General features: G+C 42.3%; 1 protein-coding gene across 9 annotated transcripts in view; it reads right to left on the reverse strand.

The window, feature by feature from the left end:
• Nucleotides 1-17,599, reverse strand: part of LOC140913036 (cytosolic phospholipase A2 beta-like) — a 72,865-nt gene that overhangs the window by 38,398 nt on the left and 16,868 nt on the right. Inside the window, exons 1-4 of one of the 9 annotated variants that reach the window (XM_073348668.1) lie at nt 12,200-12,249; nt 10,701-10,888; nt 9,887-10,000; nt 9,601-9,704 (exon numbers count right to left, since the gene is read on the reverse strand). The exons of 6 other annotated variants lie outside the window; for them this stretch is intronic. In XM_073348668.1, coding sequence (XP_073204769.1) covers nt 9,601-9,624 — 24 coding nt within the window. In that variant the 5' untranslated portion in view covers nt 9,625-9,704; nt 9,887-10,000; nt 10,701-10,888; nt 12,200-12,249. Of the gene's footprint in view, nt 1-9,600; nt 9,705-9,886; nt 10,001-10,700; nt 10,994-12,199; nt 12,278-17,599 lie in introns of those variants that run through there. 2 more of the 9 variants (XM_073348669.1, XM_073348667.1) reach the window with 2 other exon arrangements.

Consider the following 17,599-nt stretch of genomic DNA (forward strand, 5'->3'; position numbering starts at 1 on the left):
CGTCAAACTCTAGATTCCAGATCTAAATGGCTCTTTCAGCCATGGTCTCAAACCAGTCCCACTGTTGTCTCTACTATTATTTGTTTCCTCTATGAGAGTCAGTTTCACAGCATGCAAAGTCTAGCTGGGAGCACAACTTCTAAGATCAAACCTAGAAATAAAGTCCTTGATGTGTACATGCTGGATCCCAAGTTGGGAGTGTTGGCCGGCCATATTTCACCTTCTTCTCATCAAAGCTAAGTAACTCTTTGGGCCAAAGCCATCCCTGTGGTGTAACTTCATTGCCCCTTTGATGAAGTTTTTTCTCTAATACATCTTACACTACATAGAGTTACTCAGCAAATTCATCATTATTTTAGGATACTGACATTTTGGTTCGGCTAATTATAAAGTGAGAGGCTGTTTACCAAATTCAGAATGAGACATAATATCCTAAGAAATAAAAACTATTAAGGAGGGATTGCTACAGCTATGCGGGAAGAGGAATTTCCATGTCACAGGAAATTCCCTGATTGCAAAATTTGTTTTCGTTCTGAATCAGAACAAATCACTGTGTTTTATATTTTTTCTAAATGAAATTTCATCAGAATCAACACGTCCATGGAAAGTTTCAACCTCTACAAAACAGCATTTTCTGACAGAAAAATGTTCCATCAGAAAATGTTGAACCAGCTCTAGTGATGACTACAACCAATACCAGAAGAAAAGGCCATGATGTGAATATCAAATCAAAATTACATCATCACTTTGGACAGTAACCATGACCAAAACTTTTGTACAAACCATGGTGATGCATTGAGACCATAAGAATAGTAAAGAGAATTTTCTAGATGTTATGAAGTATTTATGCTTTCTACAGAACTCTATCTTTAAAAATAAAACCACTATTTCCTGGTTTAACTATAATTTCCCTGTCAAGATGCTGAAAAATGCAAATATCCCTTCAGATGCTCTTTACAAAAAGCATTCGCTGCTATAATAGGCAGCTCTTCAGGTTAATGTCTTCAGAATGTACATGAAGCCCTCTGCCAGTATAAAAGATTCATACTTAATTATAGGTACCCTGAATGAAAAGGTCCACACCCATACTGGGTGGAAAAAGGGATTTGTAATGTTTGATTGTTTTTAACCTATGGTTCTAAAGTTAAGCTTTCAAACCATCGATATGTACTGCAACCTTAACTTTGCCATAAAGGGTTTTGTATGTGAGAATGCTATAGATAGTACATGACCATCAATGATTCTCCTCAAGTTGCAGCATACAACGCTGTCCCTCTCACTTTATTTTAAACCTCAGAATGCCCTTTTTTCTCTTACTTTTTTGTGAAATGAGGTATAAGAGCTGGGATATTGGTTTTGAAATAACTCATAGTCTGTGCTGCCACCACTACGCTGTAGTCCCTTTTCTTTTACATCTGTCACCCTCTCTTAAATACTCCTGTGAGAAAATAACTCAGACTGTTAACAATTCTGTTTACCTTTAGTAAAAAGTAGGAATTATCCCCTCCCCTGCCAACAACACTCATTTGTGGAGAACACAAACCCAGACATGAAGAACTTCCACTAGGATAGTGGAGGTACAGAAAGACACCCAAATGCCGCATCAGAATTTTCCCTGTAGCCTAAAGCAGGACAAAAATATGCTGTATTCTACCACGGGCAGTCACATCTGCATCTCAAAGGATCCTGTCTGAGTCTGCTGACAGGTAGGAAGTTACCTGATGAGAACTGACACAGAATCTCCACAGCAGCAGGGTTTCTAACAGTCACTAAGAACACTGGGTATTTTCTTACCTTACCCACAGAGTTCTCCATTAATTTCAAGTTAGGCCGTGGTGATGATGGCAAAATCCCAACTAACTTTTGAGCAACAGGGCTGTTGGCTGCCAGGCACACACACAGCTTGCTGTTGCCTTTACACTGATTCACCCAGCAGGGCAGGTGTGATTTATAGAGACTCTGAGATCCACCCCCTGACTCCTATATGCGGAGAAAATAATCTGCTGACGTGTGCCCCAGCACTTGGGGTGAGGGGAAAGATGCAGCTATCGTAACACTTCATGTGCCTGGTGGCCAGTAAGTGCATATTACCATGTTCAGAGGGGTTATCCCTAACATCTCCATCAAATCATACCTACCCATAATGGTTTTTATCCAACACTTCCAAAAAGCACAATAATTCCATAAAGAATGAGAATGGGAAGAAATCTCTGAATCCCCGCCACAGATGTCTATGGTGAAACATCTCATCCCCAGATTCTCAGCTCAGCCCATTCTGTACTGGGAATTTTTTTTTTTAATGTAGCGTTTTGAATCTATTTACCAGTATAATAGGATTTCCTAACTTGAGGGATGGGGTCTCTAGAAGGGGGAGGTTCCCAGGCTAGTTCAGGAGTGCATGTGGGACAAAGGAAAAAAACCCCAATGAGGACAGGAAAAGCAGCTGCTCATAATCTGTGCTTGTGGGTAGAGCACTGGGTGATTCCTTGAAAGCACCTACCTTCCCTCCCTGCTCCTAAGGTAGCCTCTAAAGCAGCTGTTGTAGCAGCTCATGTGTGCAGTACCACAGGCCCATGCAGCTGCCCACCAGCCAAACTATTCTTAACTGTGCAGCATTAAGCTCAGCCATGAGAATGGCTATGGCCCAGCCCCACAGAGCCACCAATGGACATCCACTACAAGTAGCATGTGCCCTTCCCATACGTAGGAGGACGGGGAGAGGGAGCTACCTGAAAGAGGGCATCAAGAACAGTTAAAAGGAAGATGCAGGGAGGGGAAAATACACCGGTAAGAAACAAGATGAGAAGGGGGAAAGTAGAATTTAAAACAAAAGACAGGAGAGAGGAAACTTGGACAGAAAAAAGAGAGAGAGTGCCACAAACATGCCCAGGAATGCTATGAGGGGGTCAGGGGGAAGATGGGGAGAAGCATCGACCCATCTAAAGGGGGCACCACTAAAAATAAGTGTGGGAACTGTGCTGGAAGGAACTGCAAGAGTTCATGTTGAAAGCCTCCCTACACCCAGAAATAGTGACTTAACACGAAGTGTCAGACTGTTTGCCTTTTACAGCACAAACAGGAGACACTTTGAGCCAGACAAGAGGTAAGTAGCAGCAGCCCTTACTTTTAAATAAAAATAAAAATAGAGTATTTCAGCTATTCTATTATGTCATATTATGTCAGTAGTGTAGTAGGAGTGAACATGATGCATTACTACTACTGATGTCATGAAATAATGTAAATGTCATAAAAATATTAAAAAAGAAAAATATTGAAATTCTGAAATGAAATTTTCCTATAATTTCTAAACAATTTTTTGAAACAAATTGTTCTTGCATTAAGGGTCCAGTTCTACCACCCTTCTAACACTAAGGAGTAACCTAGTCTGCAAGTAGTCCCTGGATATCTTTGTGAGGATGACAGAATCTAGCCCTAATTGTAATGTCAGTGTAGTTAATAGCTTTATGTAACGAGATCTAACCAACAGTAGTAAGCTGTGGATCATAATCAAAGGGCCAGATACTGCCTGTGCATCAAGGCAGTAAATAACAATACAGAAACACCACCAACTTTCCATAGATTCTGCAGAACTGAAAACACACTTCCTTTGAAAAAAGCTGTGGACAAAAATTCAGTGTGGGCTGATGAAGGCCAACACCAGGACCCCAGGCATGCCCTCACTTGTGCAGAGCAAATAAGTACCAGTGGATTATTCTTGGCTCAGCAGACTTGGGGGGTTGCATTGAAGTGTGAGGTGAGAAAGGCTATGCCTATATGAACATAAAAGCCATGACAGTGAGCCACAGGATGCAAGCACTGTTAAATTCACTGCAACAGCAGCAGTCTGGTTTCCAGGTGGTCGAATTTACATACTGAGTATGTAACACGAATACAACAGGGCCATGAGAATGGACACACAAAGCATATATAAGTGGCAGGAGTTAAACCAAGATCCTAGGTAGATATCTGAAGACACTTGGACTGAAATGTGTCTGAGGCAGGCAGGATAGGTTGAATCAGGGGCATTCAGTACAGCCTCTACAGACCTGCCCAAAGACTTCAGACTCAGATTCATAACAGTTAAAGATGGAAAAGACATATTAGCTCATTCAGCCCATAGTCCTTCCAATGCAGGACTGATCTCTACACTCCATTCTGTAATATTTCATTCAATCTAGTTTCAGGCAGTGAGACTTTTACCACTTCCCCTGGCCTGAGAGAGCTCTGTCAATACTGAGCCTAAAATTTCCCCTTTCTTAATTTTAGTTCATTACTGTATCATTCATTCAATTAGTAGACCAATTCTTCATTTCCCATGGCAACAGCCTAGCTGTGGGAATATGTTACTGCTAGTGACGGCACATTAACAACGGTTTAACTGAAATTGTTGACCTTGAGAGCTCTGCCAAATTATGTGCAGAAATGGGGAGCCCTACAATTTGTTTCTTCATTATTATAAACTCCTGCAGGAGGAAGGCTCCCTTCCAATGAGCTTGTGAGCACTACAAAAGCAGAGAAATTTCAATACAGAATATCTGCCTACAGAGATAATATCCATCTTGAAAAATTTCTACATCTACATGTATACTGGCCCAGATCTGTGGTGCTTAGCCCAGCCCACTTGTGCCACTCTCCTGGTACAAAGGAGCCACCACGCAGCCATGATAGGGCAGCTGGAGATTTAGCTGGTTGAGGGGCATGCCAAGTCTATGTCAATCCAGTCAAGGCAGTGACAATTTTTTTTAAAAATGATAATACTCCAAAAAAGCTAGATAAAATTAATCCATGTGGCTCTAAGGGATTACTGCACTGTCTCTTAATGTCTTTTAGCACATTTATTGCGTGTACTTTAATTATTTGTAGATGCTCCAGAAGCTCACAAAAGCCCTGGTGTGACTGGCATTCTAAGAACTCACGTTGTGCTAGAGTGCCCATAATTTCTCTTGTTTGCAGTTCCAGGAATTCAAGATCTCCTCAAACTCCTTGATTCATACAATGTTTGAGGCATCTAGAACTGCCATCCTTTCTGTATGTTATTTCTTAAAATCCAGGAATTCCATATATTCTTTAACGGCTATTGAAGGAAATGGGAACCCTTAGCATGCAGCACCTTCTTAGCAAAGGATTTTAAGCCCAGGGCTCTAGGGCTTATCTGAGCAGTGTGGTGTAAGGTGGCCAATGAGCCAGGTAGGCTCAGATAGGCCCGGAGATTCAGTAAGTCTGCTTGGAACGGAAGCACAGTAGTACAAATCATCCACAGGGCCCAAAAGGCCCAGAGGCCCAAAACTGGGTGCCAGGCCAAGATGGGATGGGGCCAGACTGGTGAAGAGATGTACTGATTTGGTGGCTCTTGCAAACAGCCTCTGTCAGTGGCACTCCTATGGAGCTCTAGATTTCAGAGGTGCCATCCCCCATGATCACCTCCAGCACAGCTGTCTCTTCTAGGTGGAAGAGGGGTGTGCAAATTAACAATTGGGTTTTCTACACCGCGTATGCACATTGGTACCCTACAGTCTCTCACTCTGTAATAGAGATCATGCAAAACTTCACATACATACAAATAGCTCATAAACTCACATACTGTAATGCAGGATTCAAGATTATATCTACAGGCTATTGCACATTTACACGTATGCTACAAGTAGTTGTCGGCCAGGTGCTGTTATGCAAGCTGTTAATTCTCTACAACCTCACATAACTCATCAGTAGAGCTGTGCAGGACCTGGTATTTCCATTGCATAGAAAATCTGCATTTCCAAAAAATGTTTCACTCTGAATAGGAACAAAAAGTCGGAAATAAAAGATTTTTTTAAGGAACAGGCATCTTTGAAAAATTCCATTTCAGAAGAACCAAAACAGAATTTTCCAAAAAAGTTGGGGCTGGCCCCCTGTCTCCCCACCCAACTTGTCTCCAGACCACCCACCCAGCAGGCAACATGAAGACCCAGCCAGCCCGTGAGTCAGATAGCCCAGTGAGCTGGCCAGCCTGCCTGCCCACCAATTGGACAAGTCTGGGGCGATGGCTGGCTGGGGCGCTGTGGAACCCAGGGAGCCAAGGAACCAGAAGCCTGGCACCTCAGGGAGGTAGGCAGCCTGAGGACCCAGAGAGCAGGGCATGTTCCTACCTAGTTTCAACTGAATCAGCATTTTCTGATGGAAAAACTATTCCATCATAACATTTTTGACTAGCTCTACTCATCAGCCATCACTTTCTTGGAATCAGAGTCTGACTTCTTGCGAATGTTAAAACTGTGCAACTGGGAAACAGTAGGCTGCTGTCGCATAAATAGTTCCTTCTCCTCCTCCAGTACTGTAAGCAAACAGCTGACTGATGTGTCTCGGTTTTCCAAGCATGCAACAAGTTGTGCAACAATGAAACATTGATAATTCCAAAAGTTTTTAGAAATAAAAGCAGCAGTTATGGGACAAATATCTTTACATCCATGCAACATCCACAAAAGGGTTCATCAGCTCTCAGAATGCTTGGTAACAGTCCCTGACCTTCAGGTATACTCAGCCAATCGGAATGTTCTGGTGATATAATACATGTAACTTTATAGCTTTTTAAGTGCTTGCGTTGTTTGTACGAAAATTGGCCTAACCTGGTTTGTGGATCTCAGAGACCACTCAGGATGTCCTGACAAATATTTGAATTAAGCTTCTCACTAAAGCAGATATTAATTTTCTAATTCACCTTCTGACGCTTGGGGTATTAGCCACCAACTTCAAATGGGAATTTTGCATGATAAAGGTGAGCAGGTTTTAGCCAGTCATTTGCTATAGCAACATACTATACCTGTCTTTTGAACTTCTTTCAGAGATACAAGAGTCTCCTATGTGTAGAGCAGCATTCAGATGAGCAGCATGGCATCACTGGATTCAGAACATAAGCATCCTCATGTATGTACACATGGGTCTCAGTGGATGGGGCAGTCTGACTCACACTACTGTCTCTGGATATGTTGCTACTCCCTATAGTGCCATATATTTACTGGAAAACATGCCAAGTCTGTCAGAGTATCCCCCACAAACATGCTTGAAAGATGAGTTGCATAATAAAAATGTACCGTGTGTGTTCATAAAGCAAAATGCATGACGTAAGTGATGAGCTCCAATTATGACTGTGTGCAGGAATGCTTATGTGACTGCACAATAGAACGGGGATAAGTCATTTTTTGGATTTCTGTCATGCCTTTCATCTGAGATGCTCAAAGCCTCTCAACATACCAGTGAAATATGAATTATTAGCCCCACTTTAGTGTTTGATGGTGAAACCAATGTCAAAGCGATTTGCTTAAGATCACACATTGAGCCAGCAGTTGGTAAGAAGCATGGGTATCTATGCCTCCTATTTCAAGCATGAGAACCAGGAATAAACACTTGAATACTGGCTTCCAGCCCTGTTCCCTAATCCCTACACAGCACTGCCTTCCTCCCAACATAACCATCAGTAGTAACCTCCCTCCTGTCTCACATTGGCCACATCATGTGCCTGGTCTGTGTCAATATAGTATTCCACTCAAAACCTATTGCTGAACAGACTGTCTGAGTTCCCATTACTACATTGGGTGAAGCAGAGCATGTTAGATGTGTCCCCATTAGTTATAGCATGGAATGCTGCCTCCTATCAGAGAGATGGTTGAAACTTGGAAATTCCATCGTTTGAAAGTTTCCTTTCATCCTGAACCAAAATAAAAATCTTATTCTGTGAGAAATTTCAACTTCTCATCCGGAACCACAATGAAAAGCTAGAATCTCCCACAGAATAAACTTTCTGGACAATGTTGGTTGGAAATATCAGAACAACCTCATCTAAAGGTTTAGTTTCTGTAAGGTTGAAGCACTTACCGTTTTACCATATCATTAATTATAAAATAAATCAAAACAATAGTCAAAAATGTCGGAGCGCTTGGTTGCTGAAACAATACATTTTGATATCCATTTTGTTGAAAATTTCAACAAAAAATGTTCCCATAGAATATTTTGATTTTATCAAATCAGCATTTTCCTTCAGAAAATTTTCAACAAGCTCTAATATCTCCCATGAATGCTGCAGTGTCCTCCCTGAGACAATTGCTGCAATGTAAGAATGCAATATTGTATCCACTCCAGGAGGTTAGTGACTGTAGGAACAAGTTGGGTTTCCTTGCTCCTGGATCAGTGCAGTATGGATATAAACGGGTGTCTCTATTGTTTCAAGGAAAAATGCAATGAAAATACTGCCACCACAGCATCATCCCCCTGCCTTTGAGTCTGCCATAGTAACAATACGTGCGGATGAAGCTGTGTGTGGTTTGGGGGTGTAGTGCTGGGGGCAAGAGGTGAGAAACAGCTGACACATCCTCCTATCCTGTAGTAATTGATGGGTCATTATTAATCCTAGTTAGAGAGCACCCAAAATTGCACGAGGCACTTTACCTCCATTTTATAGGTCCAAGAAACTTACAGTCTAAAGCCTCAATCTTTCAGATATTTACAGACATAATAGCTTTCCTCAGATGACTAGTCTAATTCAAATCAGTCGCACAATTAAGATGAGTAAAATCACTCACATGCATAAGTGTTTGCAGGACCAGGCCACAGATAGACAGACAGACAAGAGATATCAACACAATTCTCCCCCTGCCCCCGACTTTTTTTCTTCAAACAACGCTTCTTAGCTGTCGTTATTTTTGTTTAACTTTTAACCATTCACCCCTATTTGCTGATTTGTTTGGGTTTGACTTTTATTTTATTTATTTAGACACAGTTTCTTCCAGGCAAGGACTGTCCCTCATTATGTGTTTGTGTAGCAACTACCAAAATGGGGCCCTGATCCCAGCTGAGGTTTTCTAGCTGCTGGGGTAAAACCAATAATCGTTTCTATTTTTAGTCCTTGAAAATTGAATGTATTTGTTCTCCAAGATGACCTTTATGTATTCTCTCCCTTCCATACCTTCCTTTCACATTGTGACCTTGACCTTTTCCTCAGCCTTCTCCCCACACTTCCCTCCCACTAGACATCTACAATGTTTTTCCTTTAAAGACATGCTCCAGCTCAACTCAAAATGGGCGTCAGACAGGAATCACTGGCTGAAATTGTATGGCCTGAGTTATACAAAAGGTCAGACTAGATGATCATAGTGGGTCCTTCTGACCTTAAAAATACGTCAGTCTGCTCTCCTTCCCAGCCCCCAATCCACCCACCCACTCACCTGGCCTGTATTAACAGTTCAGAGGTTGGTTCCAATGGTAGTAGGCAGTGAAGGTTCTCCATGAGCTAGATGGGAGTAGAGGGCTTCAGGTGAAGAGCTTAGCTGCTCCTGTTGTCACTAAGCATCTCTACAATTAAAGTAAGTCTGCTAGAAACATCATAACTTAGGCTTCATACATGTACTTCTCCTCACTTCACCCAAATATGGGGTTTACATGAAGTGCCTGGTCAGTGACAGCAAAGCTTCTCAGGTGCTGTACTACAGAGGACACGTGCAGGGTTCAATTCCCTGTGGATCCTAGGGAGCCACGAGGTTAGGAGGAAACAACCCCTGCCTCTCCCATATGCTCCCAAGCCCTTCCTCCCTCAGTCAGCAGTTGGCGGAAATGACAGAAGGTGAACCTCACCGTGTTTCCTGGGTCAGTTGCCATTCTTCCATGGGTATTCAATGGGAGGGGCACAATTCATGTCTTCATCCATGTCTGGTTATCTCAGCAGGTTTCTGACTTTCCTGTTCATAGTTAACACATCAGTGTGTAGGCAGTATAATTAGGATAATTATAATGACATGGCTAATCCAATTATGATATCCTTCTTCCTTACTACCAGGACAGGCACAGGGCAGGGCACAAGTAAAGAGATCAACAACACTGAGTCTATTCCAAACCTGTATTTTCACTCTCACATAATTACCTCAGAATGCCTCCTTCTGGGGATGTGTGGAGCTTGAAAGTGCAATTCCTTTCAGAAGTTTCTGAGAGCTCTGCATGGCAGCAGATAAAGCAGCCATCTAGTTCAAGTCGTAGTCTGTTACAGAGGAGAAACACACCCAGATCTCTCACAGAAACTTTACTGCTATTCTTTCTTATTTTTGTTTGTTCTTAATCTAAAATAAAAGTAATTTAGACTGGACATGCATGGTTAGGTTTTTTTGTACACAAAAAACTAACATTGACATTGCTCGCGCTTAGTCTTGTGCCAAATGTAAATTTTTTTTAAACATTTGAACAAAATCATTTGAGCAATCGGATTCATGCCACCAGGATACAGGTACATGCAGCTTTTATTTACCTTTTTTTGCATCCAGATAACAAAAAAAGAGTCTGTTTTAATTTCAATCTTGGTTGCAATCTTGCCTATTAACTTTCAGGTCAATTAGTTCTATCCTTATCCATAATGGACCTGGCAGCTTTTCTGCAGCTTTGTTTGGGGAAGAATATCACAACCTCTAGCTTTTTCACTCAAGCCATTACTTACTCTGGTGTCTACTTCCCCCAAGATCAGAATTTACTTTCATTGTCCAACACCTCTTCTTATCTGCCCCATCTCATAGTCAAAGACCAGTTCAGAGGGTCAATAAAATATTCTTACATTTAAGATAATTTTACAAACAGAGCGGGGGGCAAATCCCAGAATAAAGAGGTATCAAATTAAGTGTTTTTAGACTAATACCATGGAAAGCATGACTAGGCTGGCACTAGGTTTCAGTTAAGAATATGGACATTACCTATAGCATGGCCCAAAAATGAATCTCTTCTCTCTCAGCCTGTATGCGTCTGTCAGTTCAAGCCAACCACATGCCTCAGAGTATCTGTGTCCTCTACTATAGCCTATGGGCTTTCGCAGTTTAATTCTCACTTGTCAGTGCCTCACCTTCCAGGCCAGACCTACGTAGTTATTTCCTTTCAGGAGCGGCTGTTGATTAATAAGACAAAACAATTTTTTCTTGAAATATCACTTTTGTCTGATTCGTGTCCCTACCTACCTAAATCATACATTAGTAAATATCCATTTCATCTATTCATAGCAATAGCCCATTTCCTTCTCTGCTCTAAGGTTGCACACAAATTTGCTCTTTATAGGCCTTATGAGTAAACAGCACCTTTAGTAGCATTTCATTATCAACCATACAAGGGGAGGTAAGACCATCACATGCAGCCTGCTTCAGGATAGAAAAATTATGGGTGAAATCTTAGCCCCATTGAAGTCAATGACAAATCTCCCAGTAGCAGGGTTAGGATTCCTTCACAAAACTTTGAGAAATATGCAGATTCTAAAATCCCCACAAAGAAAGTAAACTTCATATTGAACTAGCTGGACACCATCTACCACAGCGCTTCACAAATCTAAAAAGGTTACAAGTGACTGAAAATGAAAACAGTAAATGAAAATATAGTGTTGCACATGGCTAGTAGGTAAGTGTCAGATGCCATCATTTATAACTTAAGTGGGGTCTTAAACTAACCCAACCACAGTCTACCAAGATGCTAGCATAGTGCCTGCTACTCCAGGACAATACACCATTTCATGGAGAAACAGGGAACAGAGACAGTGGTTATAACAGGTTTCAGAGTAACAGCCGGGTTAGTCTGTATGCGCAAAAAGAACAGGAGGACTTGTGGCACCTTAGAGACTAACCAATTTATTTGAGCATAAGCTTTCGTGAGCTACAGCTCACTTCATCGGATGCATACCGTGGAAACTGCAGCAGACTTTATATACACACAGAGAATATGAAACAATACCTCCTCCCACCCCACTGTCCTGCTGGTAATAGCTTATCTGAAGTGATCATCAGGTGGGCCATTTCCAGCACAAATCCAGGTTTTCTCACCCTCCACCCCCCCACACAAATTCACTCTCCTGCTGGTGATAGCCCATCCAAAGTGACAACTCTTTACACAATGTGCATGATAATCAAGTTGGGCCATTTCCTGCACAAATCCTCACTTTACATAAGCTATTACCAGCAGGAGAGTGGGGTGGAGGGAGAGAAAACCTTTTGTAGTGATAATCATCCATTTTTTCCTGGTTTGTGTGTATAAAAACGTCTTCTGTATTTTCCACAGTATGCATCCGATGAAGTGAGCTGTAGCTCACGAAAGCTCATGCTCAAATAAATTGGTTAGTCTCTAAGGTGCCACAAGTACTCCTTTTCTTTTTGGTTATAACAACATGTGACCTTGCAATCTTGTAGCGCACTGATATGGCAAATCATTTTCTCACCGAGTGCTTGGGCCATGTTCATACACAACTGGCCCTGGAACTGTTGCTGTAGCAGTGCATTACGAAATTCCTGAACCACCCAATCCAACAGCTTCTGCCACAGCTCTCCCAAGCCGGTGCTTTCTGAAAAATTGGAAAAGTATAGTAGGAATTAAACAGTATTCTGTTGGTCCAAACAAAACTTGCAATTTCAAATGCTACGTGTTCCATGTGGCAAAGGACATGCTGGTTAGTACAGGTGCACAACATTTGTCTTGAAGTTGTTCTTTAATTTGTATGCAGTTGCACATTCAGATATGCAAAAGCTGGAAGGATTAGAGGGGCAGCCAGGTAGGCTGAGGGAGGAATCCAGAGCCATTTACACTACATTGTACAATGTAGTACAATGCATCCGATGAAGTGAGCTGTAGCTCACAAAAGCTTATGCTCAAATAAATTTGTTAGTCTCTAAGGTGCCACAAGTACTCCTTTTCTTTTTGCGGATACAGACTACTGTACTACTACTGCTGCTACTCTGAAACCTACATTTTTAATCTAAGTCTTGCCACATTTAAGCATGCTGACATATGCACATATCTGGAGAGCCAGCATCTTTAGTCTGAAAACAAACATGACAGATTCCAACCCCAAGTATAATACTTTGCAGAAAAATATAAAGTGCCTGAAAATGGAGGCTTAGAATGAAAGTGTTTCCTCAACAATTATTATAGCAAAACTTCAATTAATTTGTCGTTTAGCTGTATTGTCTCCTTAGGTAATGTCAGGGGGGTCTGTTTTTTGTATAAGTGAAGAATATTAAAGGTTTAGCAGACAGTTCTGATGTTTTAAATCACAACAACACGCTGTGGCCAACTGCTTAGCATTAGGAATAGTACACTCCTATAATAACAATGGGTACAGAAAGCTTTTAAAATTTCTTGTGTCTTAGCAAAGTAGGTTTTTGGCTATTCAGATTGATACATTATATGTTGACTGGCAGTAAACTCAGATCAATAACTTGTAAAAATTCTGTGGTAGCTACACTCAGGTATATAAAAACATAGCCAATGAAAATTTTGGTTCTACCATTCAGTCATGAGAGCTGTATTTGTATGTGCAAACAAGTTCCTATGCAATTTCTCATGTGCAAAAGGTTACATGATCAAGTCCTTTGATTTTAAACTCATCTGGACATGGAACATGACAATATATATTTGCAGAGCACTATGTAAAGATACAGCTTCATATAAATTAGATCTGCATGAATACCACAAAGAATTTCCATAAGTATGCACTCATATTTTAAAGTGAATCCACTCCTGTCACGGTCTCCCCACTTGTGTTTGTTTTCCACTGACATTGGGAGTAGCCAAATTCACTCTCACAGATGTTTATGAATAGAAGATTCAAGCTCACTGGTGTGAAAAAAAAAATCACAAAAAGGGAGCTGGAAATTTCAGCATGCAAATATTCATGCTAGACATGTTCTCTATAAAAGTTATGATCAACCAGGCATGGGAAAAATTTTAAATACCACCTGAGTGATGTGACCAATCACAACTAACCAACACTTCAGATTCTCAGCACAAAGTAACAAATACTGACAGTGAACTGTTTGCAATCAGCAGAGTAACAGTAGCAGGGAAATTATTATAGATATATAGAGAAATTGCTGATATACGGATAAATCACTGACGTATTCCACAAGTAGAAAGAGAAGAGTTTGTTGAATAAGTTATTCCTAGCAAAATTTACTCAGATATAATATATATGATGTTTAAAAATAATAAATCATAGCTACATCCTAGGGGCAGAGCTAAGAAGGTTGAAAAGGAACACATTAAAAGCCGAAAAAGATGTTTCAATTTCCCTCCTTAACTTATAATTTCTTGACTTTTACAAGGTGTGAAAGTTGAAAATGTTATAGTTCCATAAATATTGCTTTTGCATTTGTTATACAAATAGGATGTTGCGCTATTTTATGTTAGTTATCTTACAAGCAGTTGGGCCAAGTTCATCCATTCACTTCAGAGTTACACCACAGATAAATTTGGCCTGAGTAAGAAGAAGAGATGGATTGACAACATAAAAGAGTGGACAGGAATGGACTTCACGGAGACTCAAGCGCTGACGCACAATCGTCAGGAGTGGAGGCAATTGGTTGATTACTCATCAGTGATGGTGCCCCAACGACCAATGCGGTTATGGGAGTGAGGATGAAGAATTTACAGGAGCTAGTTTAGAAAGTGACACTGTGTTAGTTACTTCTTTTATATAATGGTTTCGAACACTGGAAGGTTAAGCTATTGAGCAGTAAGTCTGTCAGTTTGACAATGAAAATGTAGAGTTTAGAGGTTAATGAAATACAGAATGCAAGAAAGTTTGTTACAGTAGCACTCATTTCTTTGGTTACACTGCCATCTTCTGGCTCAATGTGTTTTACAGGACAGTGGGGTGGGAGGAGGTATTGTTTCATATTCTCTGTGTATATATAAAGTCTGCTGCAGTTTCCACGGTATGCATCCGATGAAGTGAGCTGTAGCTCAGGAAAGCTCATGCTCAAATAAATTGGTTAGTCTCTAAGGTGCCACAAGTACTCCTTTTCTTTTTACTCAGCTACAGAGATTCCTCCCCCCCCCCCCCCCAGACTGATATGTTTTTATACATCTTGTATACATGGAGCATGTATCTCTGCATGCTCCATGGCCCTGTAAAACATCTGAAGTGCCCTTCCAACATACACACCTGTGTTCTTCCACCCCCTCACCATTTCATCATAGCCCTGGTCTACACTACGGGGTTAGTTGAATTTAGCTGCGTTAGGTCGATTTTAAAATGAATGCATCTACACAACCAACCCCATTCTGTCGACGTAAAGGACTCTTAAAGTCAACTTCTGTACTCCTCCCCGGTGAGGGAAGTAGCGCTAAAAATCAACCTTTCTAGGTCGAATTTGGGGTAATACAGGCGTAATTCGATGGTATTGGCCTCCGGGAGCTATCCCAGAGTGCTCCAATGTGACCATTCTGGACAGCACTTTGAACTCCAATGCACTAGCCAGGTACACAGTAAAAGCCCAGGGAAATTTTGAATTTCATTTCCTGTTTGGTCAGCGTGGCGAGCTCAGCAGCACAAGTGACCATGCAGTCCCCCCAGAATCACAAACAAGCTCCAGCATGGACCGAAAGGGAGACACTGGATCTGAGTGCTGTATGGGGAGAAGAATCTGTGCAGGCCGAACTCCAATCAAAAAGAAGAAATGCTAATATATATGCCAAAATTGCACAGGGCATGGTGGAGAGAGGCTACAACAGGGACACACAGCAGTGCTGCGTGAAAGTCAAGGAACTCAGGCAAGCCTACCAAAAGCCAAAGGAGGCAAACGGTCGCTCTGGGTCAGAGCCCCATACATGCCGCTTCTATGATCAGCTGCATGGTATTCTAGGGGGGGATCCTACCACTACCCCACCACTGTCCATGGACACCTGCAAGGGGGAGTCTCACGCAACAGGGAGGAGGATTTTGTGGATGAGGAAGAGGAGGAGGACAAGGAGGAGAATGCGCAGCAGGCAAGCAGTGAATCCATTCTCCCCGTCAGCCAGGATGTTTTCATCACCCTGGAGCCAATACCCTCCCAAGGCGGGATCCCTGACCCTGAAGCCGGAGAAGGCAGCTCTGGTGAGTGCACATTTGTAATTACAGTACAGGGTTTAAAAGCAATAGTGTTTAATGTTTGATTTGCCCTGAAGAATTGGGATACATTCGCGGCCAGTACAACTACTGGAAAAGCCCAGTGTGTCTGGGGATGGAGCAGGGAATCCTCCATGGACATCTCCATGAAGCTCTCCCAGAGGTACTCTGAAAGCCTTTGCAGAAGGTTTCTGGGGAGGGCTGCCTTATTTTGTCCTCCACGGTAGGACACTTTACCACGCCAAGCCAGTAGCAAGTAGTCTGGAATCATTGCAGCACAAAGCATTGCAGTGAATGGTCCTGGGTTTTGGTCGCATTCAAGCAACATTCGGTCTTTAGCTTTCTGTGTTAGCCTCAGGAAAGTGATATCATTCATGGTCACCTAGTTGAAATAGGGGAATTTTTGTAAGGGAACAGTAAAAGGACCCCGTTCATGCTGGGTTGTTTGCACTTGACTAAAAGGGATCATCCCGGAGAATAGCCACGCGGCAGGGGGAGGGGTGAAGGGATCATCCCAGAGAATAGCCACACGGTGGGGTGGAGGAGGTGTGTGCTGCACATCCACCTGAAAACCGCAGCCCCTCCTTTTAAATGTGAAACCCAACCAGCATTGCTTGCTATGGGAAAAGATGGTGCTGCAGTTTGAAACCATTCCCACATGTTATGAAGGTGTAAGAAGCCAACTCCGCGTACCAAAAGGCTTACCATGGCTGCCTGGAAACCGAATTCTGTTGCCTAGCTATGTGTGATGTGCCACCAAAGCGGCAGGCGTTCAATATAAAAGGCAAAATGTGACCTTGTACCTAAAGCACATGTGCTGTCTGCTGTGAATTGCTTGATTCACTGTGAAAGTCTCCCTTTTGTTCTCAGAAATGTATCATCTTAAAATTTACTCTCCCTTTTTATCTCCCCCCAGGTGCAAATGTTTCTATGCTCCCCCTATCCTCTCCGTCCCTGAAGTTATTGCAGATTAGAAGGCGAAAAAAATGCACTCGGGATGACATGTTTTCCGAGCTCATGCAGTCCTCCCGCACTGATAGGGCACAGCATGGAGGCATTCAGTGGCAGAGGCCAGGAAAGCATTAAGTAAGCGTGAAGAGCAGAGGCAGGAGGTGATGCTGAGGCTAATGGGGGAGCAAACGGACTTGATGAAATGTCTGTTAGAGCTGCAGGAAAGCCAACAAGAGCACAGACCCCCGCTGCATCCATTGTATAACCGCCTGCCCTCCTCCCCAAGTTCCAGATCTTCCTCACCCAGATGCCCAAGAACACAGCGTGGAGGCTCTGGGCACCCAGCCACTCCACTCCAGAGAATGGCCCAAGCAACAGAAGGCTGTCATTCAAACAGTTTTGATTTGTAGTGTGGCTACAATAAGCAACACGGCCTTGTCTTTCCCTCCTCCCCCACTCCACCCAGGCTACCTTGTCAGTTATCTCACTTTTTTTAATTAAGAAAGAATGCATGGTTTCAAAACAATAGTTACTTTATTTCCTTTGCCAGCTGTGATCAAAGTGGGGAGGGTGGTTGGCTTACAGGGAATTAAAATCAACAAAGGAGGCGGGTTTGCAGCAAGGAGAAACACACACAACTGTCACACCATAGCCTGGCCAGTCATGAAACTGATTTTCAAAGCCTCTCTGATGTGCAGCGTGCCTAGCTGTGCTCCTCTAATCGCCGTGGTGTCTGGCTGCTCAAAATTGGCCACCAGGCAATTTGCCTCAACCTCCCAC

The sequence above is a fragment of the Lepidochelys kempii genome, chromosome 6 (genome assembly GCF_965140265.1).
Source record: "Lepidochelys kempii isolate rLepKem1 chromosome 6, rLepKem1.hap2, whole genome shotgun sequence".
Taxonomy (NCBI): Eukaryota; Metazoa; Chordata; order Testudines; family Cheloniidae; genus Lepidochelys; species Lepidochelys kempii.